Genomic DNA, 19,844 nt, shown 5'->3' with positions numbered 1-19,844 from the left:
TAAAGCACAAGCTTGTTCCATTCCACCTGTACCCTTCATGCCACCTCTGATGCTTTATAAAATGATGCCGACCTGAGAAATGGCATTTCTGTAAGTCTGCCTGACCTGAAAATACTTGGTAGTATTTCCTGTCAGACCATGTGGCAATGAGGAAAACTAAAAGAATTTCAACTAAATTTAAATTTCTCTAGCAACAAAAATGAGCTTATGATATAGATGGTCCAAACCATATAAATTATAATGCAATTGAAGAAAATGCAAGGCTTTCAGTCTAACAAGGAAAAAATATATATCCTACATAGAATTAAACAAGGGCATTTTTCAGAAGACTTACAGATAAGTAGTATTATCATTCCACAGTAACATCAAAAATTAAAGTACCACTACACATGACATGCCCAGCATGGCATTATAGACTAAGGTAAAACCTGATTGACTACTCAGTTAGCTAAGTTCACCATGAGAGCATACAGAGTTTGAGAACCCATCTTATGCCATCAAGGACGCGCTCTCTTGTTGCTGCAAGATGGGCATTTGTACTGCTTGATATGCTCAGCCCTTGCTGGAGTGATCTTCACACACTTGCCATGAAACCACTTTTCACAAATGTCACAGCAGATCCAGAACTCATCTGAGGCATAGTTCTCTCCACATGCCCCACACAGGGTCTCCCCATGCTCCTCTTCATCTTCCTCGTCCAAACCCTCCTCCTCTTCCTTTGGCTGCCCCTTGGAATACTTGCCCTGAGATTCAGACCCTCGCTGCTTGTTGCCAAAAGAAAAGGAAATAGTAATAAAGACAACACAATTGAAGTCAATGTCAATAGTCTATTAATGGGGTTTCTAAACACAGAAGACCCTATCATTTTAGCTTTTTTGCAGCATTTTAATAATGTGTACAAACAACTAAAGTGACCTCACTTCAATCTTTTTTAGAAGTGCCCATCAAAAAATAAAATCATTATTGAAACTGCAATACTGCCAGATAGCACTGCTGCACATTCAACACACTAGAAGACAGATGGTGCAGAGATCACCCTTGTCTTCTGATGCATTTGATGTTGCCCGATTGTGCCTTCTTTAGCACATTGGACAAGCAGTGTTGCTGCATCTGCATTTCTCTGGCTGAAACTCCCAAAATAAATCCAGTCTACAATTCAATGACAACTACAACTAAACATTTTATCCGAAGAGATTTCAAAACAAGAAAAAATAAATAAAACAAAAAAAAAACAATATTACTCATCAAAAAAAATAGTGGCTTCAGACAATATATAAAACATAAAGATCCAATCAACCAAATGCACAGTATGAGTAAATGAGTCAAACAATGAAAACAATAAAAAATGTTTTTTAGTGCAGACCTATAAAAGTTGTCCAAACTGGTTACTTTGGAAAAGACAAGCCAACATAACAGAGAAACCTTTTTAGTATAGAATTGGTAGATTATGTAGTATAAACACACACACACACACACACACACACAGAGACAGTACACGAGTTAGCATACATGTTTATAACTTTGTTGAAAATTTCTCAGAAAAAGAAACACCATCATCATCATCTAAACCTTATCCAAACTATATGGCGTTGCAACCAGTGATTTACTATAGGAATGGATAGAGCTTAGATACAAGGACACTTTACCGGTTTAGAGTTTGGCTTGGATTTGTTGCTGCTATGATTTGAAACAGATGACTTCTCCTTTACTTGTTTCTTTGCAGTTCCAGTCACAACCTCGAATATTGTTGGGAGATCATTTATCATGCTAAAGAGACGTTTTCTGCATGGCAAATCCCCGCACATTGTTATGTGGGTTGGGGGTGATTGCATGAGATCACAATCACAAAAGAGACTTACTGCAGCTAGTTCACTTAAAAAGCTAATAAAGCATGATATGATATACAACATTCAGCTTTCAAAGTCCAACCAATAATAGAAGATAAACAATTTTGTTTAGACAATAATACAAAGTGATTGCAAACGACCAACAGATTAAATCTGCCCAAACAAATAGACTTGAAAAACCTCCAGGTGGCTTTGTTTTCTTTAGTTAAATATGGAAAAATTCAGTTTACTTCCAGGCTTCCAGCAATATTCATCTGCAAATCTAACAAATGGAATTTGCAACTGCAAGGTCCGCAAGTTCTATATCATAGATTCATGTTGTGCCAGTTACTTTGAAGGAACATGATCTGCCCTGGTTCCAACCAGTGCACTAAACTGTATTCCAAAAGCAATAAAACGCCCACAGGAAGTTTAAATTCTTTACACAACTCAAATCTTCAGGATCAAATAACAATAATGCCATTGCATGCAGGATAAATGTGCAAGCAAGTTCAAGAGCAATAGGGAAGTACAGCTTCACATGAAGATGTAAGTGGTTCACTAGTGTGCAACATTATTAAACTCATAAGAATTTAATAGAAGACAACTTAGATGATGTCACAACTCACAAGTATAAACAGGTAGGGGTAAACATTCTGTTTATTCGGTTAAAAACCAAACCAAATAAATTGATATTTTAAAAACCAAACTAAAAAAATAAAACCAAAACCAAATTATACAAAAACTGAAATAACCGAAACCAAAATTTTTGGTTCAGTTTTCGGTTAAAACCAAATTTTAATAATATATAGTCTATTATATATATTATAGAATGTAATATATATTATATATTATAAAATATATATTATGAAATCAAATTTCATTTTATCATATACTAATGTATAAATATATTATATATAATAATAGAATTCGGTTAACCAAATTTATAATTCTAAAAACCAAACTGATTTAACCAAAAATCGAAATTTTCGGTTCAGTTTTTCTTTTTTTGGTTTTAACCGAATAGTGCTCTCCCCTATAAATAGCTAAAGATATGAGGTTACTGTTGGACTCATGAGATGCTGCAATGCAAAATGCATCTGCCTTTTTTCACTCACATTGGGGGGGAGCAGAATATCCAGAGTATAAATACTTTACATTATACCTGTTTTGATTTTCTATTCGTTGATAATAAATAGAAAAACTGGCACATAAAACAAACAATAGTTTTTTTTTTTCAACCTTCATCAACAGTAGTCTAACAACCATTATATCTTTATTCAGGAATCTAACATGTATATTATTTAAAATATCAAATAATGTAGCACAAGATGATAAATAATTTATTGAAAAAACTTAAACAATTTCTTTGTGGTGAAGCTTTCTAAATTTAGACCAGCTAAAACCATAACGGCATTCAGAGAAGTTCAACAAAAATCATGATTTGTTGATGGCATGTTGACCTTTCACCATCATAGAGATTTTTTTGCCTACCATCATTAGACTTTCCAGAGCCAAAGGTATCCAGATGTCTATATGCACTTACAGGAAACCTCAACAATTTAAGAAAAATTAAAATTGATAGCCTAAAAAAGAGAGACAGGATTACTTTTTTAACCAGCAAGATGGATCTCTAAACCGTAGAAAAAGTGAGTAGATGTCAATTCACCTTAGCTGCTTTTCGTAAATCTACAGTAACAGATCCCAGAGAACTTTAGCATGGCAATCCACCATTGTAATATAATGTTACATGCAAATGAAACTATGAAAACTTGTATTTTAACAAATAATATTACATGCAAATGAAACTATGCAAACTTGTATTTTAACAAATAATGTTACATGAAAATGAAACTATGCAAACTTGTATTTTAATAAATGGTAAGCAATCTTTTTTTTTTTGAAAGGTAAAGTGTTGTATTCAGTATGAGCTGTAAAAAGACTGTACAAGAGGCTACACAAACAACCAAAAAAGTTCACCCTCAAAAATGCCCCAGAACAAAAAACATCTTTAAACAAATCAGAGCTAGACAACCAGCTTCTCAACTCTTCCACTACAAAGTTAATCACCCCAGCCTCAGCCCTGTTGTTTTGTTAAAAAATCCTATTGGTCCTTTCTATCTAGATTGCCCATAAAACAGCAGCTGGAACGGCAGACTATACTAGCTTTCCTTCCTTGGACATACCAAGAACTCTCCACCCTTGTAGCACACCAAAGACTGATTCTGGCCAGCACCAACTCAGAATTATAGCTCTAAGGAAGTGTTGTCACACCTCTGCTGTGAAACCAGTGTAAAAAAAGGTGATTTGCTGTTTCTGGAGCCAAATTGCACAAGGGACTGTTTAAATCTGATAAGTTTAAAACCTTCCTACTAAACATTCCTCTGGTGACACATTTTCCTTTCGCAGCTATCCACAGAAAAAATTTGACTTTCAAAGGAGCTGCGGTCTCCCATATGGCTCTAGATGGGAAGGGCTGGCTGTTACTCCCCATAAAGCCCAGATAGAAAGATTTGACAGTAAAACAACCAGGTTTGGACCACAACCAGCATCTAGTATCCTTAGATTGCAGATCTGGCTGTTGCTCTTGAATCACAGAGAGCAGTTCAGCCACCTGATCCAACTCCCAGTCGTTGAAATTCCTTCTGAAAGCAGGGGACCAAAGTACAACCCCTTCCACCTGTGCAAAATAATCTGCAACCGACACCAAATTGTCTTCAGCTGCACCATACAAAACAGGGAACCTTTCTTTTAGAGAGAAGTTACCACACCAAGGATCCAACCAGAACTTTCAGTCGCCTACCATTTCCTACCTTATAAGAAATATCTCTGATAAAAAGAATATAGGCTTTATAAACACCTTTCCATACACTACACCCAAAAGATTGCTGTGACCATCCGGCATCCCAACCATTTTCACTAAAACCATATTTTTCAACTATTAACATCCTCCACAGCTCCTGACTCTCAGTGGAGAATCTCCAAAACCAGCTTCCCAAGAGAGCAAGGTTGAAGGGTTTCACCTTCCTGATCCCAAGCCCACCATGGGAAATGAGCTTGCATATTTCTTCCCACTTTACCAAGTGGTACTTAAAAGAGTCTTTCCACCCTTGCCACAGAAAGTCCTTCATCTTTTTCTCAATCTTCACAGCCACCTCCGTGGGCATCAAGAAGAGACATATAGTAGGCCGGCAAGCTGGCCAGAACACTCTTAACCAAAACCAGTTTACCCCCTTTGGAGAGATATCTAGCTTTCCACGAGGCAAGTTTTCTATCAACTCTTTCAAAAACGGGATTCCAAATGCTGCTTGAGTTACTCTTTACCCCTAAGGGAAGACCAAGGTAAGAGGAGGTGAATGTACCTGTTTTACACCCCAACACTTCATCCAACTCTTGAAGATTCAAGATGGCTCCAACTGGCTGCATTTCACTTTTAGAGAAGTTAACTTTGAGACCTGACACCAGCTCAAAAGGAAGCAGAGATTAAGGACCTGCTCCGGAGAAGCCTCACAAAAAAATAGTGTCATCAGCATACTGCAGCAATGAGACTCTTGTACCTCCAGGACTGATCTCAAAACCTCCCAGCAGGCCTGACTCTGCCACTCTTTCAGTCATTTTGCTTAAGCCCTCCATTACTATCAAGAACATCAAAGGTGACAGAGGGTCACCTTGTCTTAAACCCCTCGAACTTGAATTTGCCTTTAGCTGCCCCGTTGATCAAAACTGAGAAACTAAAGGTTGTGATACAAACTTTCATCCAGTTTCTCCATTTCTGCCCAAACTGCATTCTGTCCAACATGTAATCTAGATAAGCCCAGTTTACATGATCGTAAGCCTTCTCTAGGTCCACTTTACAAACCAGACCTGCCTCCCCACTCCTAACTTTCAAGTCAATGAGTTCATTGGCAACTAAGACACTGTCCCGTATATGTCTGTTGCTTACAAAAGCACCTTGATAACTGGAAACCAGAGATCTCATGACCTTCCTTAATCTTGTAGCTAGCACTTTAGCCAAGATCTTATAGACACTCCCTAACAAGCTGATGGGTCTGAAATCTTTCAGCTCTTCGGCTCCATTCTTCTTAGGGGCTAAGGAGATGAAGATTGAATTCAGACTCTTCTCAAAAGCCGTCAAAGCATGGAATTCCTCAAAGACTTCTAGAAAGTCTTGTTTGACTAGCTCCCAATATTTTTTAAAGAAACAGATGGTAAAGCCATCGGGTCCAGGAGCCTTCTCCCCTTCCAGCTCATCCACAGATTTCTTGATTTCAACCTCTGAGAAAGGATTTTCCATCTCTTCTGCCTCTCGCCCAGAAAGGCTTTTGAAACTCAGCCCCTCTGGCTTTGGCCTAAATCTGCACTGTTCTCTGTATAAGTTCTCGTAGAAACTCACAGTAGCCATCTCAATTTCTCCCTTCTCTTCCACCTCACAACCGCCTTGAAATTGAGTTAACTCTCTGTCTTGCATTGGCCATCTCAATTTCTCCCTTCTCTTCCACCTCACAACCGCCTTGAAATTGAGTTAACTCTCTGTCTTGCATTGGCCATCCTGTGGAAGAAGGCAGTATTACTGTCACCAGCCCTTAACCACTTGATTCTTGGTCTTTGCCTCCACTTGACCTCCTCCTGAAAAGCCAACACATCAAAATTCTTTTTAACAAGCAAACTGTTCATCCTTTGGTCTTCCCCCAAGGAACCTGCTTCTTCCAGAAGGTCCAGTTCCTTAATGATCTTCAGACACTCAGCTTTTTTTATTTCATCAGCTTTCAGCCTATCCTTTTGCCACTCCTTTATTTTGCTTTTAAGCCATTGGAGCTTCTTGCTTAAGACATGACTTGCAGTGCCTTCAAAAGAAGCGTCAGCCCACCACTTCTTGACAATGGAATCAAACTCTGCATCTCCCAGTCAACAGAGCTCCAGTCTAAAAGGTTGACCCTGTCTTCTAATTCCATTTATGTTCAGCTGCAAGGGCACATGGTCTGAAACTGGTCTCGGAAGTGCTTCTTGAATCGAATTGGGAAAGTGCTCCTCCCATTCATTGGAAATTACAAACCTATCCAATCTGACCAGAGAAGGCTGATCTTGGTTGTTAGTCCAAGTATAGGACGCTCCAGCCAGAGGCAGATCAATCAACTCCCATTTCTGCATGAAATCTGAAAATAACCACATACCTCTATCTGATCTAGTGCAGTCCTTTCTGTCTTCCACCCTTAGAATGGCATTGAAATCACCACCGATTGTCCAGGGTCCACTCCACTTCCTTCTCACACCCTCTAGCTCCACCCAGAAAGCTTCTTTTAGGCTGGACTCAACGGGGCCATAAACTCCTGTCGCAACTCACAACCAAAGAAACATCAGATTGGGATCCAGTGCAGTCTAACTGAAACAGAAAATCTGTCAATCTCTTTATCTAGCTGCTTAAAGCTGCTTGTGTTCCAAATTACAGCTACACTGCCAGCAGTGTTAACTGACAGTAGTGACAGCCAATCACATGGGCCAAAACCCCATACACTTCTCCCTATTCTGGAGCTGAAATTTTGGAGTTCGTTTCCTGCAACAAAAGGATATCAGATTTCTTTTCCTTCAAAAAATTCCCAATCACCGGTCTACTACCAGAGCCAAGTCCTCTCACATTCCACAAAATCAATTTCAAGTTCTCCATAAATTATCTTCTTACGGATCTGCTATTTCGGCTCCCCACCCCTCCACCATCATTAAGGCCCCAAGCCAGATGCAACAGCTCTTTAGATTGCCTCCGGTTCTTCCTTCCCTTCTCCATCAAGTGTCTATTCTCAATTGCAACCAACAAAGCTTTTGTTTCATCCTCCAAGCCTCTTATAGAGATAGCCAAAAAATCCCCAAACAACAACAGCTTAGACAGCACCCACGCCAATACCTCTTCCTCCTTTGTGTACCTTAGGTTAACTATCTGATGCCGAGACACTGCAAGGGGACCAACAGCTTCTTTGTTTCCTGGTAAAATCATTGCTAGTGGTTCCTAGAAGACAGGTGGTGAACCTTCTAACGCAGTCAAAGCCCCTACCATAACCGAGTCTTCTGTATTCCTTTGCAACAAAACACCGTCCATACTCCATAGATCTCTCCCTTTCTGTATCTAGGCTGAAAGGATCACCTCCTTGTCCACTCCCCCCCCCTAAAGGCCTTTGTCCCTTCTAGGCCCCTACAGTCCTAAGCCACAAGAGACGAAGGGGCTGGTTGAGGAGTCGAAGAGCTCGATTCCATTTGTGTCTCCTACCTTGAGGTTTTACTTATGGACCAGCTTTCTATGAAGGTTGAGATAGAACTACCGTCATCCTGCAAGAAAGGTTCTTCTATGTCTGACTCTTCTAAAGAAGAAGAAGCAGACACCACCACCTCTTTCCCCTTTCTTGACCCTTGCGCAGAAGGCTTTCCCTTAAACACCATTCTAGGAGGGCTTTTAAACCGAACTGGGCCAGGCCCACTAGGATGATTAGCCTGACTTGGTTCGCCCAAAATAGCCAATTCCAAATCCCACCCTTTCGGCTTGAACCGATTCAAAACCGTGCCTGCTAAGCGATCTAAAAAGGATTCTTCATCCGCCAGTTCCAAATTTTTAAAAATTTGAAAAGATTTAAACCCCTTTCTCGAGTTGGTCCGACCTACCTTTTCTTCTTGATAATTCGATGCAAAGTCCATCCTACGGTTCTGATGTTTCTTCCTCCTTCCCCTGACCGTCTGCCAACCATCTTCTTCTGAATGTTTTAAAAGAGCAAGGTGCATGGGTCAATTTGCACCTAATGCGCAAGGCAAGGTGTGTGCCTTTTTAAACAAGGCACAAAAAAAACTAAAAAATCAAAAATGCCAAAAATTCAAAAAAAAAAAACAATAAATTATCAAACATAATGTTAATAAAAAATATTAACTTAAATTTTAAAATAAATGTTTTAAAAAACCTATTATCTAAAATTAAAATACATAAATATAACATGTAAACCATATTCAAATGAGAATTTAAAAATAAAATCAAATATATAAAACATTTTCAAGCATATAAAATTCAATCTCTTTTTTTCTCAATTGCATTACTTCAAGTAGCTAATGTGATGTAAAACATATTACATTCCTGATTCTACAAGCCGCCTTTGTGCCACGCCCATCGAGACAAGCCCAAACAAGTCCATGTTAGGTCTTAAATTCTTAGTTCTCACACAAAAAATAATGATTTTATAGTTTTAATTGCTTTTTAAGAGGATATTTTATTAGGATGAATGAATGAACAACATTACCAAATAGGCTCAAAAAAGCATCAAATTTTCAAAAGGCGCACGCCTAGGCACACGAGCATCAAATTTTCAAAAGGCGCACGCCTAGGCGCACCAAGCGTAGGACCTGGACAAGGTGCCTACTTTAAAATGTCTCGCCTGTGCGCCTGAGGCTCGCCTTTTAAATCATTGCTTCTTCTCTAGCTCTGGCACTCTCATGAGCCCTAGAAACTTCCAAAGTGTCCGAACACTCCTCCGCCTGCTACTCTAAGCCATTAGAGTTTTCCAACTGCCCTTTAATGTCTTCAGTAATGCAAAAGCCTATCAGAGCTTTCTAAATTAGATTATGCTCGACTTGTAACGCTCCAGCAAAATCCGTCAGCACTGGCATCTTATCCGGCTTTATCTCTGGCCAGATTGTAACCACATACATTGAATTACCCACTACTACATTAACCGTTAGGGGAGCTACCCCTGACCTGTGTGCTTTAACTCAAAAAAACTTTACACTTCATTTACCAGTTTCAAAGTTATCGGATTCCAAAAAGCCTCTATAGAGGTCCCATATGCCTCTGGCAAGGTTCGTGCTCCAAAGGTGTAACAACAAACCATAGGTCCTTACCCACACAAAACCAGGTATCTCCTTGGAGGATTGCCAAGTTCCAGACGAGTTTGACCTATGTTCAAGGTGCAACAGAGAACCTTTGAAACATCTGGAACCAAAGTTCACCACTCTTCTAGTGTCTTCCAGAGAAGGGAGGAGGAAAAGCCAATACTCGTCATCAAGCCTACGCATCCCAATGCCTTTCGAACAACCCCAAGCTTGAGACGCCCACCGACCTACCTTCTCCACCCTCAAGTCTTTTCGGTCAAAACATCCGGCCAGGCATGCCTGAAGAAAATCCTCCCACTTTTCCACTCCTCCGGCATCTACTTCCAAGGAAAGGTGTAGATGGTTAGCTTTAACGCTCACCTTACCTTTCGACGGCCAAACCCAAGGGTAACCATTCTTTCCAGCCTGTCCCCACATCTCTCTTGAGGGAAAACTTTCCTGCTTCTGATCGAAATACCCTGGTCCCATCTTTTGACGGTGGCGAAAGCCATTCCTTTCAATAGGCTACCACCAGCGAGATCTTTTGTCACCGACTAAAGCCATCAACTAAAAGGAACTTTCATGGCAATATAAAATTTTCAAGTACAGTGAAGCTTCAGTGGTTCTCAAATCGAGAAGGGTTTCTTCTCCCCCACCCAAGCATTTTTAGTCAGAGGTAAGCCTAACTCGATTTCGATTGCTTGATGAGAGCACTAGCACAATTCTCTTCTCCTAAAAAATAGAAATATTTTACAAAGTTAATAAAAATAGAAGTATTTTACAAATATCATTGCATAGAATACATACATACTATTTTACCTTATAAGTGTTTTGTTCTTATGTCCCATAAGATAGAAAACATGGATCTACCACCCCATTTAGAAAACACATTACCAAGATAACCTCTTAAGTTACAAGTCTATTGTATTAGAGGATTCTGGCATTTAGATAGACGATGTCCAACTTGATTTAAATTATTTTTATGCATATATTATGCAACTCTAGATAAGGGTTTACCCCTACTATTTGTCAGGGGGAAATAAGTAGTGAGCAGGCCCTAGTACAACAAGGGGAAAAAAGATGATAGCAATTTGCTCAGGAGAAACATCTAAGCTGTGAAAAAACAAATTCAGTAATGATGTAATGAAATAAGCTTTTAAAAACAATGCTCTTAGTTTTGGAAGCAAGAGAATTTGAGAAGTTTGTTTGGTACACATTTTTCAAAGTTGTTGTCAAGGAAAAAGCTTCTTGCATTTTCATAAACAATTTGCTTCAAATCTAGATTTTTATGTCCCAAACAGAATTCAAATCAACAAACAAAATAGCCATCTCCCAAATCACCATTTCTTACATAGGATAGCTTCCAAGTGAAAGGCAAGACATAAGGAAGATATCCATAACTTCATAATAGAGAGAATTACCTATCATTTTTATCAAATCCAAATCTGGCACCAAAATAAAATGCCACGGCAAGCAACCAAGCATCACTATGAACTGCAACCAAAGACAACCAGTCCTTCTCTTGCATCCCATCTCTCGCAAAGTTAATACCCAAGGCAGGCTCAGGGAGCTCCGGAGGCACCTCTTCAGCAGGTAAATTCACTTCCCATTGCTCACTAGGAAAACCATACAGGCAAAGATTCTCCTTCTCTGTATAGTCCATAAATTAGTAAATGGAGTTATAAGAAAAGGAGCAACATGTAGGGATACTACAACTCAGGAACATACAATATCTGAACACAAAATTCTTTCCACAATCACTGATCAAGACCTTAAAACAATGTCAATAATAGCCCATTTTAGTTGTATTTCTTTTGCAACCTGTGGTTTTAAGGGTGTTCCCCTCTAGGTTTTTGCCTTAGAGGTAAGGTTGAACCCCCACACCTCACCAACGTGCAAATTTCTCTGATTATTTTATTAAAAAGCAGGTGCAGCAATCACCTCTGGATTGGGGAGGGGACCCCAGAGAAAGCATGACCCTTCCCATCATAGGCTCTGAGGAGAGTTATCCTGAAGAAATGGGCATAAACTATCCAAAGGGAGAAAAGGATTCACTTGGAGCCTTCTCCCCAAGCCATGTTACAAAGCATCATAATATTAAAAGGTAGATAAGAGAAGGTATATTTTGGCATTAGGACCTGAGCTGAAACTACACTTTCCAAGGAATTAATAATACTCAATGTTTTAAAGGCATGTCAAATTCAAATTCGAATTTGAACATTGCCTTAAATGTAGTATTTAATTTGCCTATAAGGCATGTTATTAAATGTGATACTTAATTAAGAGTTACATAAATTAAATTTGAATTTGAGAAGTTACTAAAATTGAGATTGAAAGAGAGAAATTAATTTTGATATTTAAAAGTTGCCAAAATTAAGAAAGAAAGGAGAATATATTAAATTCAAATTGTATAGGCCAATACAGACTCAAAGCGGTTCTATATAGGCTCATACCAACGAAAATAAATGAAACATACAGATTTTGCAAAACACAACGTATTAGTTGATACATTGTGAAATTTAAAACCTTGCTACTAATAACAAAGTAAAAAATGAATTCAACAAAAGCTCTTTCACTCAAAATATATCTTTAGAAACAATGATCAAATCAATTTGTGCCAACAAAAAAAAAAATAGCAATGGCAAGGTTGTGTCTGATTGCAATTTGCAAACATAGTTGTCAACATGTCACCTAGGTGCAAGCTCCCCCAAAGTCACGGCTTATATTAAATGTGCCCTTCTAGGTGACTAGGTGCTCACATAGGCAACAAAAATAACAAAACAAGTGCCTTATTGTAGTATTACTACAAAGGCTACATCTTATTAGTATGTGCATTGATAAATCCTATTATATATAAACAAGTATTACTTATCTGTTGCTTTGGTATAGCTTTTGAGAAGAAAAAAGAAAGAAAATAAAAGGATGGTTTATTTTTTTTCTTACAATTACACTTATATTTTTTATTGGTATAAAATTGTAGTCCTCTTTAGTTTCTAATAAATTTTAATATGCAATTTCTCTATTAAATACTTATTATACTATAATGTTGTGTTTGAAATATGGAAATTTAAAAAACTTAAAATGACATTTTCTTTTAGATGTGATGATTTGCCATGTTTTTAGAGAATAATTAATATGAATAAAGAGAATTGCTATTTTGTCATTTTGCATGCATGCTGATCGGCATATAAAATTAGAAAACTTAAAATGATCATGTTGGTACCCACCTTGGTTAGGTGATAGGATTTTACAAAGAGAAAAAAAAAAAACTAAATTCTAGGATCACCTAAAACTGCCTATATGCTTTAACAACCAACTCAATCCAGACCTAGTTTACATAATCTGCTGGTGTTTGGTTCTTGACTCAACAAGGACCCATTTTGATAAGGATTTATATACAATCCCACATCCAAATAAATTAAAGTGATGAATTGAACATTATCTACTTTAAATGAATACAGTTCAACTTGGTCTATCTCTTCTTCAAGATAATAAATACCAATTCAAATCCAACTAGAAATGGCAAAATCCCAATGGAACATGTACTTGACCGAGTTCAAAAAGAGCCAAACCAGATCCAATAAAAATGTACAAGTTGACACATGTTAAGATCAAAATTGGTAAATGACAATAAGTTGAAATTCAAATGTAACAAGATCCTGTTTTGAATGGGAAAAAGGACTTTTTATATGAATGCCAAAGGCAGAGCGCCCATATCCATACCAAAAGCCTACTAGCAATAAATTCACAATGATAAGTTTAGAAAGCATCAAAAAATATAGCAGAGAAGTGCAGCCCAACTCCCAATAACCTCAAACTTAAGCCCTACCAGACCACCCCCTCCTCCCTCTCAAGGAAGCTCTGCTTCCCTCGGTCCCTCCCCCTTCTCTTTCCCTTAACACCTTCTCCTTCACCTCAATAACTCAATTGATCCTTCCTTTCTTGCAAGTAAACAGTATTTAACCTACATTGCATGCTCCAATACATGTCTTCATTAGAACATATGGTGGCCTTAGGATGTTGGTTAGCATTGTGTTTTTGCACAGTTACTTCAAAATTGATCCCAAGTCCAAGTACCACAAATTTTTAATGTGAATTCAACATCCACCATACCTTATCCATGGCATTCCTTGCCATGTCTTTGAAAGACACCAGCTATTCTGAGGTCATTAACAATTGTTAGGTCACCAGAAAGGCAGAAGTAAAGATGCCAATCATGTTAAAACCACAGTTAACAGAAATGGGGGGTACAGGTCAATAGTCACCATATCACCAGGGTGAAAAATAGTTAATGTTTGTTAATATTTGGTGCTTGCTAAAGGATATATAGAAGTTTAAAGAACACATTTAATCTTCTTTTCTTTTTCATAAGCCAATAATATCCATCTTTGATTTGTTTTCTCTTAAAAATTCTCATTTCAAATGGAAAATTACAAGAGCAAAATAAAACTCTGACAGAGAAAGAGTTGGAGGTTTGCCCTTTATTATTTCATTTCCTTAGACCACAAACAGTTGGAACTATGCTTGAGTCTGAGAGTGGCTTACTTCATAGTAAAATTACGTTCATATCCAGTCAACCAGCTTTGAGTAATGGCCTTTTTTATGTCAACAAGGCTATATTACAGATCAATGTCATAACAGCCATAAAAGTAAGATGAGAACAATATATGTTGACACAAACAAAAAAAGGAAGTAACATATTAAAACAATTTAGGAATTGAAATGTGGCTCCCATGAATTTCTCATCCAAAACCTAAAAAACACAGGAAGAAAAAACTTGGCTGGCTATCTCATATAGATTCTTTGACCCACCTAGGGAAGTCTCTAGACACTTGGCTGGCTATCTCATATATTCAGCCAATGTTCCAGGAAGCATATACATGCAAAAGTCAGCAACCATAAAATCAACAGCAATTCCTCATTAAACAGCCACCAAGTAAGATAGAAAAAACAATTATAAACAACCATTTGGACGCAATATATCATAAACAATCGGGGAGAAAACTGTTGTATTGCCTTAAAATTAAACTAAATTAACAATCACAAATCACCATCTGCTCCACAACATAAGACATTTAGTTCAAACAATAAAAAGTGTACAAAATGCATATAGAGGAAAGTCAGGTAGGAAGAACTTCATAAAGCGGAAGAGACAAAAAGAATAATGAAAGTAGCATCTGCAACCAAAAGCATGCAAACAGAATCCTAGACACAAGCAAGAAATGCTAGTAATTGCTTCCCCTGAAGAAAACAATGAATAGAAAAGGTCGAAAAAAACTATGATATCTGTGAAGAAGGTCCTAATCGAGATTCTGAGAGTAAAACGACACTACCACATCGAATCCTAATCAATAGTTCAAAGAAAACCATACACGGGGACATTACATCACAAAAGAAAAAATAATAGTGAAAAAATATGCAAGGAAAAAACGAGGCGTAAACCCTAACCAGGATCGCACTGCTGAAAAAATTCGTCAACATCTGCAGTAAGAGAAGATAAAAAAAATAAAAAAAAAAAAAAAAAAAACATGAGGATTCACAAAAAGAACACTCCAAACCCCTAAATTCAAACTAAAAAACCAATTCCAAAAACGAAATCAATAATGTTTCTGAAAAATGAGAAAAAAAATACCCGTGGTGAGAGCTTTAATCATGCCAGCTCTTCGGCCCTTGAAATCCCTAAAGACCTCTTCAACTGTGCGAGGATTGTACGTTCCACCTCCGTCCATGGCTTCAACGCTCCAAAAACTTTTTAAGTATTCTAAGGGAAGTAAACGAGAAGACGAAGACGAAGGCCAAGTAGTAATAGACACGGAAATTAGTGGTTTGCAACGATATTTGTCGAGATTTGAAAGGAACAAGAAGTAAACCAACACAGTCAATAAGCGGGAGAGGGAAGAGAAAGAGAGATAGCGAAAGTCTGCAAGAGCTTAGAGAGAGAGAGAGAGAGAGAGAGAGAGAGAGAGAAGAATGTGCGTTTGTTTGAAAGGAGGGAAAAGGGCAAAAATATTTGACCCCTAACAGTTGAGAGAGAGAGAGAGGGGGGGGATAAAATCATAAAAGACTTCGCGGATTTGAATCGCCCTGAAATGGACGGATTAAAGTGGATTTGAAACACCGGTGACAAGTCCGGGGAGGCGGATTGTGATAAATCGAGGAAAGGCTAACGTGAGCCGATGGGTGTTCAACAATAAGAAAACCTCAGTTCAACTCGTGGGTCATAAGATCCTACGCTGAATGTTACTATTAACGGTCAAAATTTAAATACTGCTATAAATGCTACAGACTTCCATCTTCCTCGGAGTGTTTTATGATTATATTTTTTAGGGAAATTGATGTACCTGTACTTTAAGGTAGTGACGCCTAACTTGCATGTTATCAACACTCTTTAATTGAAATTAGGGTAGTGGTAAATTTATCAAAATGCTCATCTATTGTTTTAGCAACAAATAAAATAAGATTGCAAGATGACATAAATGGCTATGATTGCTTCAATTATTAGTATCTCTCTTAGCAAACAAAATTTCTTAGTATCATTGTATTGCTTCAACGCCCTGTTTGTTCAATTATTGAAAAGAATAGGAGAAAGAAAAATAAATTTATGAAGTTATAGTTAGGTATTAAAATTTTTAAAATATAAATAGATATAAAAATTATAAAAATAGACTTTGTGATATTTTCATTAATCAAATTAAAAATAATTATAATAAAAATTAAATACATACTTTAGAATTTATCAAAAATAAAATTATTTTAATGTTTGGCAAAGATCAATAGTTCAACTTTAGGGTCAAACGTATTATTTAATGTCATAAATAAATAATAGAAATTAATAAAATAAAAAATATATATAAATGCTGCAAAAAAAGACTAAGGCACAAGTATAATATTAATTAATTATTACATTAAATAAAATGTAAGTGTGACATATCAAAATTATTTTTACACGGAAATATAAAACAAATATAAAAAAATAGGACACATCTATAATTCTATATTTACACTACTATTGAAAATACAAATAAGATTTTGGAACTTTCTTTTGGTAAAAATCAATGTTTTAAAAACCGATCCAAAAACAGAACCGCTTTGCCATTCGTTTTCAAGTTAGTGGTTCAATTGTCGCTACAACAGCGCTTGCCCTATTCTTGTATTTCTCTCATCTCTCTCAATCTCTCTCAAAACCCATATCGTTTGCTTCAATGGTGTATTTCAAAATTTAATATAAGATCGACGTTTGATCTCCCATCTCTTGCATCAATTTTTCATTTTCTTCATTGGAGTTTAGTTTTTTTTGTTACAACTTAAATAATTACATAAATGAGAAAACTCAATATCAAAATGGAATAACTAAAAACCCTAACTAGTTTTGGTCATTGGCAATAATCAAACAAGATTTGAGATATGAAAGTTTTGTTTATCATTTTTCTAATTTTTATTTTTAAATAAAATAAGAATGGAATTAGTTTAAAAGCAACCCACTAACCGTTATCCGGATCAAAACATTTTAATGATTAAACAATATGGATCAGCAATTCTCTGACCATTTCAACGGTTTTTTTTTTTTGTAAAATAATGGTTCAGGGCTAAAACAAAACTGATGACTTGACTAGTTCATGGGCGAAAATGGTTAAATTGTTCGGTCTGGTTCAATTTTTAAAACATTTACTAAAATACTCATATTTTTAATTTAGTCCCTATTTAATTGTAAGGTTTAAATTGTAAATTGAAATACTACTTTTCACCTTATTCAATTCCCTGTATTTAAATCCTACATATTTCCAATAAATAGACAAAAGAAAAAAGTTCTATATCTATACTATATATAAAAGTGGGATGTAGAGTGAAAGCTTTTTTGGACTAAAATTATCCTATATTTATTTATTTGATAACGGGTATGAAAGTTATTTTATTACAACTTTAATGCCAACTTTTGATGGCTACTAAATGTTCATATTTGTCTATTTATTACATCTCTAATTGTAAGGGTTAAAACTGTAACTTCAATTATTATTTTTCACCTTATTTAATCCCCTTTCATTAAGACTTAATTAAAGGTATTAACTCTCATTTTCTCTTATTAAATCTTATATTTAAGTTATTTTCCACAAATAAATGGTACTACTTAAATCTGTGCCAATATTTTTAATAATATAAATCCAAATATTTTAAAATTGGCTAAAAAACAAAAAACATTCTTTATCCAATTGATGGATAGGCAATTCAAACATTGGAATCACCTATGAAGTCATATTTAGGCAATCAAATTTTCAAAATATAAATAAATATATAAAATTACAAAAACATAGAAAAAACTAGACACATTAAGATACTTTTATTAACTAAATTAAAAAATAAGTGTAATAAAAATAATTATTTTTATTGATAATAAAAATGAAATACATACTTTAAAACTAACTAAAAATTAAATTATTTTACTACTTGGCAAAGATCAACAGTTCAACTTTCAAGTCAAATGTATTCATATTTAATGTTATAAATAAACAATAAAAAATAATGAAATATAAAAATGCAAAATGACCTTGAAGCCCCCCCCCCCCCTCAAGAAAAGAAAACCCCTCACACCTCTATCAAGAAAACTCAGCCACAGAAGCCCAATGGAAAAATCAAAATACCATCGCAACCCCCTTTGTATTCGGCAAACGTGATATACATTAGCCATCTCCCAGTTTATTTATGAAAATACTAATACCGCTAAATCCTCCCTGCTCTCAAGCTAGCATTTGTTAAATGTTATGACAAAAGTGCCCTATTAAATGTTATGACTAAAGTTGGACGCTAGCATGATGAACTCCCTTTGCCACATCATGCTTGTAGGGTTCCTAACCATTGCAATCGACTTCATCGAAATTGAGGTCAACTCCTTTGTTCTCAACGACGAGTTCATCACTCACCACAGTGTGAGTATTTCTTTGTCAAGCTCCACCTCAAAGTCCGCTACCACTCCGACCATACCCTCGACATTATCAGCTGCAACCTCAAAATCTCCAACCCTTCCGTCGTCCTTACCAATGTCGCCCAATATGCAGAGTCTGGTGGTTACAATGCTTTTGAGCAGAAGGGTATACTTGTGGTGAAATTGCGTCATGGACAAGAGCCGAGAGTGAGATGAGAGTTATAGTTGGGAAGGGGGATAACAAAAGACCATGCAAAGTGGTCGCCTGCACCCAATGTGACTTCCGTGTATGAACCAAATATGCATATTAGTGAAGATTTGATGGGATCACTAACACTTTAACAAAAAACAGATTGGATTGAGAGTAGGCCAACAAGGCTTTTGACATTGATCCCAATACTCATAAGGTTGTAAAAGTTGACCCTGAGGCATACACTTACGATGATGAGGTGATAACGAAAGCAAAGCACACTGGGGAAGGCAGGACTTATTGAGATATATGCTAAAGAAGATAGTTTCATTTTCATTGTTGGGTCTATTGATGCCATTAAAGCCTTACAGATGGTGATCAATGCAATAGAAAGTGCTTAAACAAAAATTAGATGCAATCAAGTTGTTAGAGGAAACTGAAGACACTAATGATCAGTTTGGTGAATTGGGTGCACACATGCGTGGAGGATGATTGGTTTGATCGCTCAAGGAAACATTAAATATAGAATAGGCCTATTCATGGGTTAGGTAACCCAATGGACCAGCCTGGCCTAGTTAATTCTAAGTCGGGCTTAGACATGATTTAGGCCTAAGGGTTCAGGCCTAGCCAGTTCCAAGCCCAGGCTTGACTTGATAATATATATTATATATTATATATTAAAAACATATTTTATTTAATATATATATATATATACACAATATAGAAACCCATATGATAGATGTCGTAGTTTGTGTAAGCATCGAATTGCTAAATAGGGTCGGGCTGGTCAAAATTGTGATTTTGCAATTTTGACCATTAAATACTGCTATGAGGGTTTCAACAATTAGATGGGAACCTTCTTATTTGAATGAATGTGTTTAATGGATGGCGTTGTTTGTTTGGGCACCTAAAACCTATAGACAAGGTTAGGCCAATAAAAAAAGGTGATTTCATAGTATCGACTTATTAATGACTGTTGTTGTGGGGTTATAGTGGTCAAATGGGCACCATAAATGTATATAAGGCGGAGTATGTATTAGCATCCGGACATGTCAAATAGGCTCGAGGTGGCCAA

At 36.6% G+C, this 19,844-nt stretch overlaps 1 protein-coding gene and 1 pseudogene across 2 annotated transcripts; one reads left to right on the top strand and one right to left on the bottom strand.

Annotated features, from left to right (window-relative positions):
- Positions 1-213: 213 nt before the first annotated feature.
- LOC148842249 (PHD finger protein ALFIN-LIKE 4-like) lies at positions 214-15,897 on the bottom strand. 2 transcript variants are annotated; one of them, XM_088957143.1, is made up of 5 exons: positions 15,295-15,897; positions 15,111-15,143; positions 11,084-11,312; positions 1,647-1,782; positions 214-761 (listed from the first exon to the last, which is right to left on the bottom strand). In XM_088957143.1, the coding sequence occupies exons 1-5, from the start codon at positions 15,389-15,391 to the stop codon at positions 498-500; spliced, it is 759 nt and encodes a 252-aa protein (XP_088813269.1). In that variant the 5' UTR covers positions 15,392-15,897; the 3' UTR covers positions 214-497. The 2 variants fall into 2 exon arrangements, with proteins under 2 accessions (XP_088813269.1, XP_088813270.1); XM_088957144.1 differs by lacking the exon at positions 15,111-15,143 and having other exon boundaries at positions 15,295-15,851.
- LOC148842248 (DNA-directed RNA polymerases II, IV and V subunit 3 pseudogene) lies at positions 15,390-19,261 on the top strand (annotated as a pseudogene).
- The last annotated feature ends 583 nt before the right edge of the window (positions 19,262-19,844 follow it).

Source organism: Nelumbo lutea, chromosome 8 (genome assembly GCF_056320005.1).
Source record: "Nelumbo lutea isolate HS-2025 chromosome 8, American lotus-T2T, whole genome shotgun sequence".
NCBI lineage: Eukaryota > Viridiplantae > Streptophyta > Magnoliopsida > Proteales > Nelumbonaceae > Nelumbo > Nelumbo lutea.
Note: the sequence above shows the minus strand (reverse complement) of the source record. Positions and strands in the feature narration are given on the sequence as shown.